General features: G+C 37.1%; 1 protein-coding gene across 1 annotated transcript in view; it reads left to right on the top strand.

Annotated features, from left to right (window-relative positions):
* The window catches only part of DYNC2H1 (dynein cytoplasmic 2 heavy chain 1), a 376,760-nt gene that overhangs the window by 176,517 nt on the left and 187,411 nt on the right, over positions 1-12,832 (top strand). Inside the window, exons 67-70 of the mRNA XM_052652274.1 lie at positions 4,359-4,522; positions 6,499-6,618; positions 7,171-7,305; positions 10,590-10,733. Coding sequence (XP_052508234.1) covers positions 4,359-4,522; positions 6,499-6,618; positions 7,171-7,305; positions 10,590-10,733 — 563 coding nt within the window. The remainder of the gene's footprint in view (positions 1-4,358; positions 4,523-6,498; positions 6,619-7,170; positions 7,306-10,589; positions 10,734-12,832) is intronic.

Raw genomic sequence — 12,832 nt, 5'->3', positions numbered from 1 at the left:
GCAAAGCTTGGGTCCAAGTTCATTTATATCCCTGTGTTCTTAATCTAAGCAATATAAACTGCATTTCTGCATAGTGATGTTGAAACAGGTACAAATAATAGGAATAGAATGTACTTCTCCTCAAATTTATGCAGTTCAAAAATCGCTTCAAATATGTATTGATCCAAAAGAAGAATAAGGTATAGTTCCTCCTCAAAGTCTCTACTGCCTTTGGGCTTTATTTGTTTTTTATTTTCTAAGTGCTCCAGATGGTCGGTTAGGTTGCTTATTTGAGATTTTTCTTGTTTCTGGAGGTGGGCTTGCATTGCTTCTGTTGTGGCCTCTAGTGGCTGCCTTTTTTGCAGGAGTGTCCCTCTGCAGTCTGCTTGTGCCTAGAGGCTTCCGTGGGAGCGCTGAAACTGATGTAAACCCCAAACCTGCCTTTCCTCTGGTTTGCTGGCAGCTGTCGCCTTGTAGGTTAGGCTGGAGATGGAGTTGTTTGTTCACAGCCAGGTGTTTCTGGGGCTTGTCCTCTGCTCCGTGGCCATCACTGGCTCTGGAGGGGATAGGGCCTGTTCCCAAGTGGTTGGAGCAGAAGTTTTGGAGGTTGGGTCTGAGCTGGTTCCATCCCCTGTAAGTGTGTTCCCTCCCTGATCGGCATCAGCCTCCTTTCCCAGGAAGGGAGCCATGCCTGGATAAGAGGGGCTGGATGGGCCCTTGGTATTGGCCTGGGTACAAATTGAGGATGTCTTACCAGAGACAGAAGTTGTGGCTGCTCTGAGGTGCTGCCTGGGTAGGTACCTGTAATAGCTGGAAGGCAATGGCACCCCACTCCAGTACTCTTGCCTGGATGGATGGAGGAGCCTGGTAGGCTGCAGTCCATGAGGTCGCGAAGAGTCGGATACGACTGAGTGACTTCACTTTCACTTTTTCACTTTCATGCATTGGAGAAGGAAATGGCAACCCACTCCAGTGTTCTTGCCTGGAGAATCCCAGGGACGGGAGAGCCTGGTGGGCTGCTGTCTATGGGGTCGCACGGACTCGGACACGACTGAAGTGACTTAGCAGCAGTAGCACCCTGCTCAGACGTTTCTTTAGGTCTGAGTTTTCTTTTTCCCAGCTGAGCTTTCTACTCATCTGTAGCAGCCCTTACCCCAGTTGAGCGGTTGCAGGCTTGGATTGGGGTATGCGCTGAAGCCTTCATAGGAACAGAGTCAGCTACCCGTGCAGCTTTAATCCCTTCTCTCCCCCTAGTTTAGCAGTAAGCAGGCATGTATTGTGGCTCCTTGTGAACAGCATCCAGGCTGCTCACGGTCCTCCTGTTAGTCCCAGCAGGTAGCACGGAGACTCATTTCTCAGTGTCAGACCTTTGGACAAGACCTTTGCATGGTTTGTGACTCAGACCACCTACTCCCTTGGGAGGAGCTCTGCCTGTATGATCCCTCTTCTTCTGAGTCATCTCTTAGGGGCACAGCTATAGACCTGATCACTTCCCATGCCTTTTCACACAAATCTGTGTTTTTACATCTTCTAGTTCTGCTGCAGTTGGTTTTCAGTGAGGATTGTTTCACATGTAGACATATTTTTGATGTTTTCTGCATCCTCCTCCTTTACCGTTTGGATTTCTTATCTCTGGGTTACTGTTGTTTTGTTTGTATTATGTTTGTGTCAACTTAAGTTAATTTTTTTAGGTATTTGTCTATTGTAACTTTTAAACTTCAGTGAGGTTTTCAATAATGTGTCATTTATCAATAATGATATTTTGTTTCTCTTTTTCTTTGGTCAGTCTTGATAACAGTGTATCCGTTTTATTGACTTTTCAGATATCAATTTTTAACTTTGTTAATTTTCTCTATTGTATTTTCAATTTTTGTTTTTTATTGATTTTATTCCTAATATTTTCCTTAGATTTTGTTTGGTTGTCTTTTTTCCTAGATTCTTGAAATAGAAATAAAAAGCATTGATAATTCAATATTTTCTTTTTTCTAACATAGTCATTTCTATCTATAAATTTTCTGCTAAGTCCTTCTTTAGCTTTATACCGCAAGTTTTGATCTGTGTTTTTTTAAAAATTCATAAGTTACATAATGCTTTTTTATTTAATGTCCAGGGAGTTGGATATTTGCTAGGTATTCTTTTGTGATCAGTTTCTAGCGTAACTCCATTGTGGTCAGAAAACTTATTCTGAAGTGTTCAGTTTTTTAAGTCCTATTGAAGTTTTCTTTATGATCTGGCATTGACTCATTTTCATAAATGTTTGTTAATTGTAATGCTTACACTTTCTATATCTTTACTTTTTACTTCTATTTGCCCTATTATGTATTGAGAAAAAAAGTCTCATGATTTTGGATTTGCTTTTCAGTTCTGTCAATTTTTATTTTAAATATTTTGAAGCTACGTGTTTGTATACATACATTATTTTGATATGTGTTGTCTTTCTGTTTGGTTATTTTATCATTATCAACTGTCCTTTGACTCTAGAAATATCTCAAGTTTTAGAATTTGGTGTTAGAATAATTACACTATTTTGAAGATTGGTTTTGGAATATTTTTGAATTCTTTTATTTCAGCTTTCTATTGGTTTTCTTTATAAAATGTGTTTCTCATAAATAGTGTATCATTTGGTTTTTTATTTCTATTCATGAGACAATCTTACTTTTTTGTATGTATATTTTAGTTAACCAATTCTTGCAATAACTAATACTGTTTTTTAAGGAGCCTGATTGATTTTTAATCAGATGTTTGTTTTTCATGGCTACTCTGTGTATAACAATATGCGTCTGTGGCTTAACTTTAATAGATAAATGATGGCCACTTTTCTATGATCTTTAATTCCATACACCCCATACTTGCTTTTGCATCATTATTGTGCTGCATTATCATGCTCCATATGATGTTATAATTACTGATTTTAAGGTCTGTATTTATACATGTTTAACCTTTATGGTGTTCTCCCAGTGTTTCCATTGTCTCATTTCCGCTGGGATTATTATTTTCTGTCTGAAGAATTTCATTTGTCATTTCATTTAGTGCAGATCTGTTGAAACAAGCATTTTTTTCATTTTTAAGTGATATTTTTTTCTCTGTATCTAACAGAATTCTAGGTTGACAGCTATTTTCTGTAGCACTTTAAGGTTTTTATTGCATCTTATTCTAGCTTATGCCTATTGAGAAATTGCCTGCTGGTTTATTGTTGCTTTTTTGTAAGTGATACATCATTTTTCTCTGGATAATGTATAACTTTTCTTTGTAATTGGTTTTCATTGATTTTACTATGATGTCCTCAGATTAGTTTTCTTTGCATTTATTCTGCTTGTTTTGTTTTGAATCATTCTATTTGGTATATAGTTATTACATTGACTCTTTAAATTTGTATTTTTCTTTCAATATTATTTTGATTTTTTTGATCCTTTGAATATCCTCTTTCATAAATTATGTTTTGAATTCTTTTCATGTTAAGGTTAAAAAGTTAAGTAAAATTTTAAAATCTATTCTGGGATTCTCAAAAATTCTTTACATTGGTTTTCGTAACATTAGAAAATAATCTTTGCTAATGTGTGTTTTTTTACCTAAAAAATTAGTTACTTTTATCAGTTGAAATCATAAATAATGGGTGTAATATTTGATTGATTTTTCTGTATATGATATATAATTAAAATAATTGTTATTTATATTAGAATATAAAAAGCTTCTTTATGAGGCAGAAGTTTACTTTTTCTCAGTTTCACTTGTTGCAAAGCTCCTGTGCATGATAGTCTGAATAAATTCTTTTTGACATTAATAATGGATTCTTTGCAATTACTGATATGTTGTTTTTTCCAGGTTTTACCAGTCATTCTGTTTTTAAGTGTTACATCTTAAATACTAGCACAATAAATACTTTGAAACTGATAAATTTTGAAGTAGACAATAATTAAGCATTTCCATTTTTGTCATCTATAATCAAACATTTCAGAAAACTTGATAATATGAAACATATAGTTAATGTTAAAACTGTATCCCTGGAGAAGGGAATGGCAGCCCACCTCAGTAAGTATTCTTGCCTGGAAAATCCCATGGACAGAGGATTCATGGGGGTCACAAAGAGTTGTACATAACTGAGCACATATTAGATATAAGTAGATATTCTTTCGATGTTTCAATATCCTAGGATTGTCTTAATAAATATTATTTATCCTTGTTTGCCTAAGTGCTGACTGATTAGTAGAGCATTCTTGTTAACGGTCTTTTGGGTAGCCTCACTGTTGCTGTCTTTTGGACTGTATTGAAAAGCCTGTAGTAAAAACTATTTAGAAGTACTAAAAAAATTGTCTTTTTTAATGTCATGTAGCAAAATACTGCATATTCAGACCAGCTAATTATGTCATTTTAAAAAATAGGACCACGTTATGTGGTGCAAATAGGTGACAAAATTATCGACTATAATGAAGAGTTTCGCCTGTTTTTGTCAACAAGAAGCCCAAATCCCTTTATTCCACCGGATGCGGCTTCCATTGTTACTGAGGTTAACTTTACTACAACAAGAAGTGGATTACGAGGACAGGTATATGTGGACAGTCCTAATTTGCCTTAGAAATCTTAGAAATCTTCTTTGTATACTTGTGAAATACTTTGAGTGGGAAGCTATTTTGTTAAACTGATTAGCATTTAAACTCATGATTTTGAAAATATACTTGGAAATATATGTCCATTAGTGTTAGAATTATATATTTGTTGCTAATGTCAAGTTGCTACTTCTTCCAGTAAAACTTTAATTTTACAGTCTACTTATATCTGTTAGAATTTGAGAAATGGAAGGATCATACACGTTAAGATTAGTAACTTTATTTTTTTTTAATTGTGAAAACTGAAGTTTTAGTGTTAAAATTTCATTTAGTTGACTTATTCAGCTAGTTGAGTATCTTTGATTCCAAATCCAACATTGTTTTTGACTGGAACATTTGTATGTTTGAATTCTCTTTTTCTGTGTATGGCTTATTACATTTTATAATTATTGCATAAACTGCAAAATAATTTTCATGTACAGACTTTTGCTTACACACTCAGTTACTAATTTTATTTCCTTTTTAAAAATATCCTGTTGATTTTTTAGTATCATCTTGTTTTTTTACTCACTTAACAATAGTATATATTTTTTCTTTTGATTGAAATGGTCGCATATATATTTGCTGTGATTTCTTATTTATTTTATTGTATTTTTTAAAGCTCTCCTTTTGAATATTATTCTTACCATATTAGATGACTCACTGCATATTTTCATCAACAGTGTCTTTTGATAGCCTTGATGATCCTTGTCATAAATAAAACAAAGTCCAAATTACTCAGAAGTTGGCAGAATTTGACAGAGTGGCTTCCTCTATATGAAAGATCTCCACCATAATTGCTAAAAAGTGCTATATAGGTATTACTTTAATGAGAACTATTTGAACATGTGTATACAATAAATTTTAAATTAGCATATTTTATGACATGCAAATGTCATTCCCTATTTTAAAGTTTTAAATTTAAGACTTTGACATAGCAGTCTTCAACAACTTTATTAAGATTCAGCTCATGTAGCATATGATTGACCCTTGAAAGTTTACATTTCAGTGTTTTTTTTTTAGTGGAATTTCTGGGTCTTACGGTATCAGTGTCTTATGGTAACAGTGCTTGCCTGGTAGTTTGGCTCGTAAAGAATCTGCCTGTAATGCAGGAGACCCCAGTTCAGTTCCTAGGTTGGGAAGGAATCCCCTGGAGAAGGGATAGGCTACCACTGCAGTGTTCTTGGGGTTTCCTAGTGGCTTAACTGGTAAAGAATCTGCCTGCAAGGTGGGAGGCCTGGGTTCAATCCCTGGATTGAGAAGATCCCCTGAAGGAGGGAACAGCTACCCACTCTAGTATTCTGGCCTGGAGAACTTCATGGGCCGTATAGTCTATTGGGTTGCAAAGAGTTGGATACGACTGAGTGATTTTCACTATGGTAACAATATGTTTAAATTTTTGAGGAATAGAAAAAAATTTCCAAAGTAGCTGCACAATTTTAGTTTCTTGTTAGTAGTATATGATGGTTTTTCTTTTTACACATAGTTACAACATTTATTATTATTCATCTTTTTAATTGTAGCCATCTTAATAGGTATGATGTGGTATCTCATTGTGATTTTGATTTTAAGTAAGATATCTCTTTATCTATTTTTGTGACTAATTACCATGAGAAAGTTAGCTTTTATAGTTTTTATATATAATCTAAGAACTGAATATTAGATGTTGATACGTTAAGTGATGCAATTTATTACAGCTGTTTTTATAATATGTAACATTTTATCAGTTAGCTTCACTATTCCTTTTGCCTTTTTTGTCAGAAATAATTGTGGCAGTGTCTCATATGTTTAACCAGAAAGAATGAAGTATACAGAGTAGTATATTTGTAATATCCAGTCAAACATAAAGTCTGTTTGTGGGAAGTTTTCACTTTGGTTTGTCTTGCTTAATCTTTATTGTTAAAATAACCTTGGCCCTTTTAATTTTTTTATATAGCTTTTGGCATTAACTATTCAACATGAGAAACCTGATTTAGAGGAACAGAAAACAAAACTATTACAACAAGAAGAAGATAAGAAAATACAGTTAGCTAAGCTTGAAGAATCTCTTTTAGAGGTAAAATTTAGTTATTCAGGATGTTGATCATATTACATTATTTTGATTATAATCAAATGCTGTTTTTTTAAAGGTTATAATACCTTCAGCATGTTTTTGGTTATATCAGAAGAATATCTATATATATATTAAAATCAAAATTCAAACAGAAAAACGGTAGCTATCTTGGAATATGAGACTTGGGAGTAATGTTTAAGACAAGTGATTTTTAACTAATACTGTCTTTATACTGTATTTCATTAATGTTTAATTATATGCTCAGAACAACATTCTGAGTAGCATGAGATTATGATTTGATCTGTAACTTTAAGTGGTTTTTATTTTTATTAAATTGATAAAATTAATATATATACAATGCTTTAATGATATAGTATCATCTAGTGACTTGCAATATCTTTTCATATACAAGCCTGTAAAATATTGAAATTCTTTTAAAAGTACATAAGTTCCCATAAATGTCATCAAATTAATAGTAGTTAACTTGGACTTCCTTTAATTGATCATTTTAGTATATATAATAATGTTCATATTATTTTATTAATTTTTCTACAGACACTTGCCACGTCTCAAGGTAATATTTTGGAAAATAAAGATTTGATTGAATCTTTGAATCAGACAAAAGCAAGCAGTGCACTTATTCAGGAGTCACTTAAAGAATCTTACAAACTCCAAATTTCTCTTGATCAAGTAAATATTTTCTTTATGATCTTATATTGTTTTCTTAAATGTTCATGTTAATATGATAAAAATCATAGTATCAAGACTTCAGTGGAATGATGACTGCAAAAAAGAAAGCTATTCAAAAATGCCAGGTCCTTGGGTCTCATTCTTGTTATTATGGAGAGGGTGATAGATGTTGAGTGTATCAAGGATAAAGAGTGCTGGTCATTTTTGTCCCCTGCTGAATGTCACTGATTTCTGGCACGTTGTCTAGAGTCGTAGGGAAGCCCAGGTGGTGCAGTGGTAAATAATTAGCCTGCCAGTGCAGGAGATGCAGGAGACACAAGTTCAGTCCGTGGGTCGGGAAGATCCTCTGAAGGAGGAAATGGCACCCAACTCCAGTATTCTTGCCTGGAGGATTTCTTGGATAGAGGAGCCTGGTGAGCTGCAGTCCATGGGATTGCAAAGAGTCGGACATGACTGAGCACTCATGCACACTAGGGTTCTCAGTTCAGTTCAGTTCAGTTGCTCAGTCATGTCTAACTCTTGGCGACCCCCTGGACTGAAGCACTCCAGGTCTCCCTGTCCATCACCAACTCCCGGTCTCCTCAAACCCATGTCCATTGAGTCAGTGATGCCATCCAACCATCTCATCCTCTGTCGTCCCCTTCTCCTCCCACCGTCAATCTTTCCCAGCATCAGTGTCTTTTCAAATGAGTCAGCTGTTCGCATCAGGTGGCCAAAGTATTGGAGTTTCAACTTCAACATCAGTCCTTCCAGTGAACGCCCAGGACTGATCTTTAGGATGGACTGGTTGGATCTCCTTGCAGTCCAGGGGACTCTCAAGAGTCTTCTCCAACACCACAGTTCAAAAAGCATCAGTTCTTCAGTGCTCAGCTTTCTTTTAGTCCAACTCTCACATCTAAACATGACTACTGGAAAAACTATAGCCTTGACTAGATGGACCTTTGCTATAAATTTGTACTGAAATTGAAACTGAATGTGTTTTTGTGTTTAGTGACTTTTTTTTAAAAATTTTTATTTTTACTTTATTTTACTTTACAATACTGTATTGGTTTTGCCATACATTGACATGAATCCACCACAGGTGTACATGAGTTCCCAAACATGAACCCCTCTCCCACCTCCCAACCCCTTATCATCTCTCTGGATCATCCCCGTGCACCAGCCCCAACCATCCTGTATCCTGCATCAAACATAGACTGGCGATTCGTTTCTTACATGATAGTATACATGTTTCAATGCCATTCTCCCAAATCATCCTACCCTCTCCCTGTCCCTCAGAGTCCAAAAGTTCACTCTACACATCTGTGTCTTTTTTCCTGTCTTGCATACAGGGTCATCATTACCATCTTTCTAAATTCCATATATATGTGTTAGTATACTGTATTGGTGTTTTTCTTTCTGGCTTACTTCGCTCTGCATAATCAGCTCCAGTTTCATCCACCTCATCAGAACTGATTCAAATGTATTCTTTTTAATGGCTGAGTAATACTCCATTGTGTATATGTACCACAGCTTTCTTATCCATTCATCTGCTGATGGACATCTAGGTTGTTTCCATGTCCTGGCTATTATAAACAGTGCTGCGATGAACATTGGGGTACACGTGTCTCTTTCAATTCTGGTTTCCTCGCTGTGTATGCCCAGCAGTGGGATTGCTGTGTCATAAGGCAGTTCTGTTTGCAATTTTTTAAGGAATCTCCACACTGTTCTCCGTAGTGGTTGTACTAGTTTGCATTCCCACCAACAGTGTAGGAGGGTTCCCTTTTCTCCACACCCTCCCCAACATTTATTGCTTGTAGACTTTTGGATTGCAGCCATTCTGACTGGTGTGAAGTGGTACCTCATTGTGGTCTTGATTTGCATTTCTCTGATAATGAGTGATGTTGAGCATCTTTTCATGTGTTTGTTAGCCATCCGTATGTCTTCTTTGGAGAAATGTCTATTTAGTTCTTTGGCTGTAAAAGAGCATCTTTGCCATTCCTGAAACTTTTCTTAAGTTAAGGCAAATTAAGTATATCAATAAAAGAGTTAAAAGTTATTGTTACATTAAAAACATCTTTCTTCCCTTTTCATCCTCTACCCTACGAATGTGATGACTGAACTCTTTTCTTATAAATAATTAAAATCCTTTTTACTTTATTATTTTAACATTTCCTAGAGTAAAATTTCAACCCTGTATCAGTACAATGTATCTTTTTTTCTCCTACATTTGGCGACAGAGATCTGCTGAGGAAAAGCAATAAAGATGAATGATACTGTGAATTCTCAGTCTCCAGCCTGATGTTGTCCCTTGCTGACATCCTTTAATTCTTTCCTATTTCCTTGAACGACTTTTCCAAATTTTATTTTAGGTGTTTTTCAGTTCTTGCTCAAATTCTGCACATTCATAGATTTCTTTCTTCACTTGAGAAAGCGCTCTGTTGAAACCAGAATTAGAACAGGCTTAGAGCCTCTTTGCAAACTAGTCATCCCACCTTCTCTACCACTACTAAAATGGCAGATGTCATAACTGTCACTCTCTACCAGAAGGATTGTGACCTTTCTGGGCATTCTCTTTCTGAACAGGCATCCCTGAGTCACGCACATAATTTTGCCAATATCGTATTTATAATCCTGTTTCTTTGATCAGAGTAACATAGATAACTTTCTCAGAGTTCCATTCATAACCTCAAGGCCATTTAATCCTATGATTCTTTCATCTTTATCATCCTTTACCTTCAGTCAGAACGAAAGCCCTTGTGCTTATTGGTTCATTTTATGCTTACGTTGAACAATGCTAGGTGCTCTATTATCTTAATGTGGACCCTCAGTTGCAGTCTTCTTCTCTACCTCTGCGTCCATCAGTATTCTGTCGGTACCCGTCCCACATGCTACATTCATTGTTCTGACTTTTCTCCACTTCAGGGATAGCTGTAGTGCCATGCTGTCTCACATGACCGACGTGGCCTCTAATCACAGCTGTTTACCATTTCATCTTACCCTAATACAGGTGTTTACCTCTTTCTCCTAATACAAGTGTTCTTGGTCTTCAGTAAAACCATCCCTTGTACTGCTCTGTAATCAGAGTAGAGATGTATTTAGAATACATTGATGTAGTTTCATAAAAGTACAAAAGTGTAAAAATATAAAAGCTGGATTATGATGTCTGAGTTGTGAGCTTCTGTGGTTCATCTGTATTCATTGTCTGTGTGTTGGCAGAGTAAGGATGTGCACAGGAGCCTGCAGGTGGCCGTGAGCACTGGTACTAAGGTGTTATCCCCCCTCCACCCCGCCTTGTTCCACAGGAGCGGGATGCCTATCTCCCTCTGGCTGAGAGTGCCAGCAAGATGTACTTCATTATCTCTGACTTGTCCAAAATTAACAACATGTATCGCTTTAGCTTGGCTTCATTTCTCCGACTTTTCCAGCGAGCTCTGCAAAACAAACAGGTATGCTGGTGGTTACCCTATAGCTGAGACTGAATAAGAGAGATTGCTTTATTAGGTGCTAAATCTATAATAATTTCTTGAGTGAAGTTGCTTAGAATTACATTTCACAAGACCAAATATAACACCTTTAAACTATATTTAAAAGAAGTTGGTTCCTTAGTTGCATTTTGTGTTTTTAACAAACTGTCCCAAGGTGACACCCCTCTTAATGGAAATGATTTATGATTATAAATTAATAAATGATTATGTTCTAAGATGATCATAAAAAAACCTGGAAGATCAGAAATTAACCACATAATCTCATTATCTGGGGAAAACAACATTTAAACTTTCATAATATACCCTTGTTGTTTGGGGGCTTCCCATTTGGCTCAGCGGTAAAGAACCTGCCTGCCAATTCAGGAGACCTGGGTTTGATCCTGGGGTTGGAACGGTCCTCTGGAGGAGGGCACGGCGAAGCAATTCTTCCCTGGAGAATTCCATGGACAGAGGAGCCTGATGGGCTACAGTCCATGGGGTTGCAAAGAGTCGGACACGACTGAGCAACTGAGCACACCCTTGTTGTCTGAGACTGTAGTGTGTTACAGGTGTTCTAGAAAGTGGAAATACAGGAATATACACTCTTTTATCAAGTTTGTGTTCTAATGCAGGGAATATGTTAAAGAATGCACATGAGTTTACCCAAAAGGTATAATACTGTGCTTTAAAAATACATTGTACACAATTTTCATGTCCATAAATATAAACCTACACGATGTTTCTGAGAACTTTTGAGGCTGTGTGTGTGTGCCTTAGTTGCTTAGTCGTGTCCGACTCTGTGCAACCCCATAGACTGTAGCCCACTAGGCTCCTCTGTCCATGGGATTCTCCAGGCAAGAACACTGGAGTGGGTTGCCATTTCCGTCTCCAAAAGGAAATAGAGAGAAAGAAAGTGAAGTCGCTCAGTTGTGTCTGACTCTGTGCGACCCCATGGACTGCAGCCTACCAGGCTCCTCCATCCATGGAATTTTCCAGGCAAGAGTACTGGAGTGGGTTGCCATTTCCGTCTCCTTTGAAGTTGTATCCTTTATTTAACTACCTCCTATGGAGTGTTCTGGTTATCTCTGCTGAATATGTGTTTACATCTAAAATTGGCAGATTAAAGTGTTCCTTTTATGCTAATCGATTCTGTGGGGAATTTGGTCAGGGCCCGGCAGGGCTGGCTTACGGCTGCCTCACAGGGCCTGGGGCTCGGCTGGGAGGAACTGAGAGGGAGTGGGTTCAGAGAGGCCCACTGGTGGCGGGGGCGGGTGGACCTGATGGCGGGCTGCAGACTGCGGCACCTCTGCGTGAGGCTTGGTTTCCTCACAGTGCAGAGTAGGTGAGTTTCTCATAGTGCACACTGAGATACGAAACATGAATTCCAGTGGAAAAGGCAGAAGCTGAATTGTGCGGTTTTTTAAAAATTTTTTTAAAACTTTATTTTACTTTACAGTACTGTATTGGTTTTGCTATACATCAACATGAATCCGCCACGGGTGTACACGTGTTCCCAATCCTGAACCCCACCCCCCCCACCTCCCACTTTATAACCCAACCTTGGGTCATTTCTGCTGTATTCTTTTGGTTGAAGCAGTCAGAGCCTGCCCAGATTTAAGAAGAGGAAAGGGACTTCACCTCCTGACAGACGTCAAAGAATTTGTGGGTTATGTTTAAAATAGCTAGACACTTATAGGATTGTTTTTCCCTAGTGTTTTGTTTCTCTAATTATTTTCCTAGTTAACTTCCTGGACTTGGATAGTTGGGACAAAAATGCATATACGTAAGTCTTTAGACAAATAGTGTCTAATCATCCTTTGGAAATATATGCTGTTGGTGTATTAAAATAATACAACAACAGGGACCTTTTTCCATCATTCCTTATTCAGATGGTTAAGAATCTGCCTGCAATAAGGAGAACCAGAATACAGGTCAATTCCTGGGTTGGGAAGATCCCCTGGAGAAGGGCATGGAAACCCACTCCAGTATTCAGGCTTGGAGAATCCCATGGACAGAGGAGCCTGGCAGGCTGCAGTTCATAGGGTTGCACAGAGTTGGACATGACTGAATGACTAACACTT

Source organism: Budorcas taxicolor, chromosome 15, assembly GCF_023091745.1.
Source record: "Budorcas taxicolor isolate Tak-1 chromosome 15, Takin1.1, whole genome shotgun sequence".
In the NCBI taxonomy this organism is placed as follows: Eukaryota; Metazoa; Chordata; class Mammalia; order Artiodactyla; family Bovidae; genus Budorcas; species Budorcas taxicolor.
This window is presented reverse-complemented; position numbering and strand designations above follow the sequence as displayed.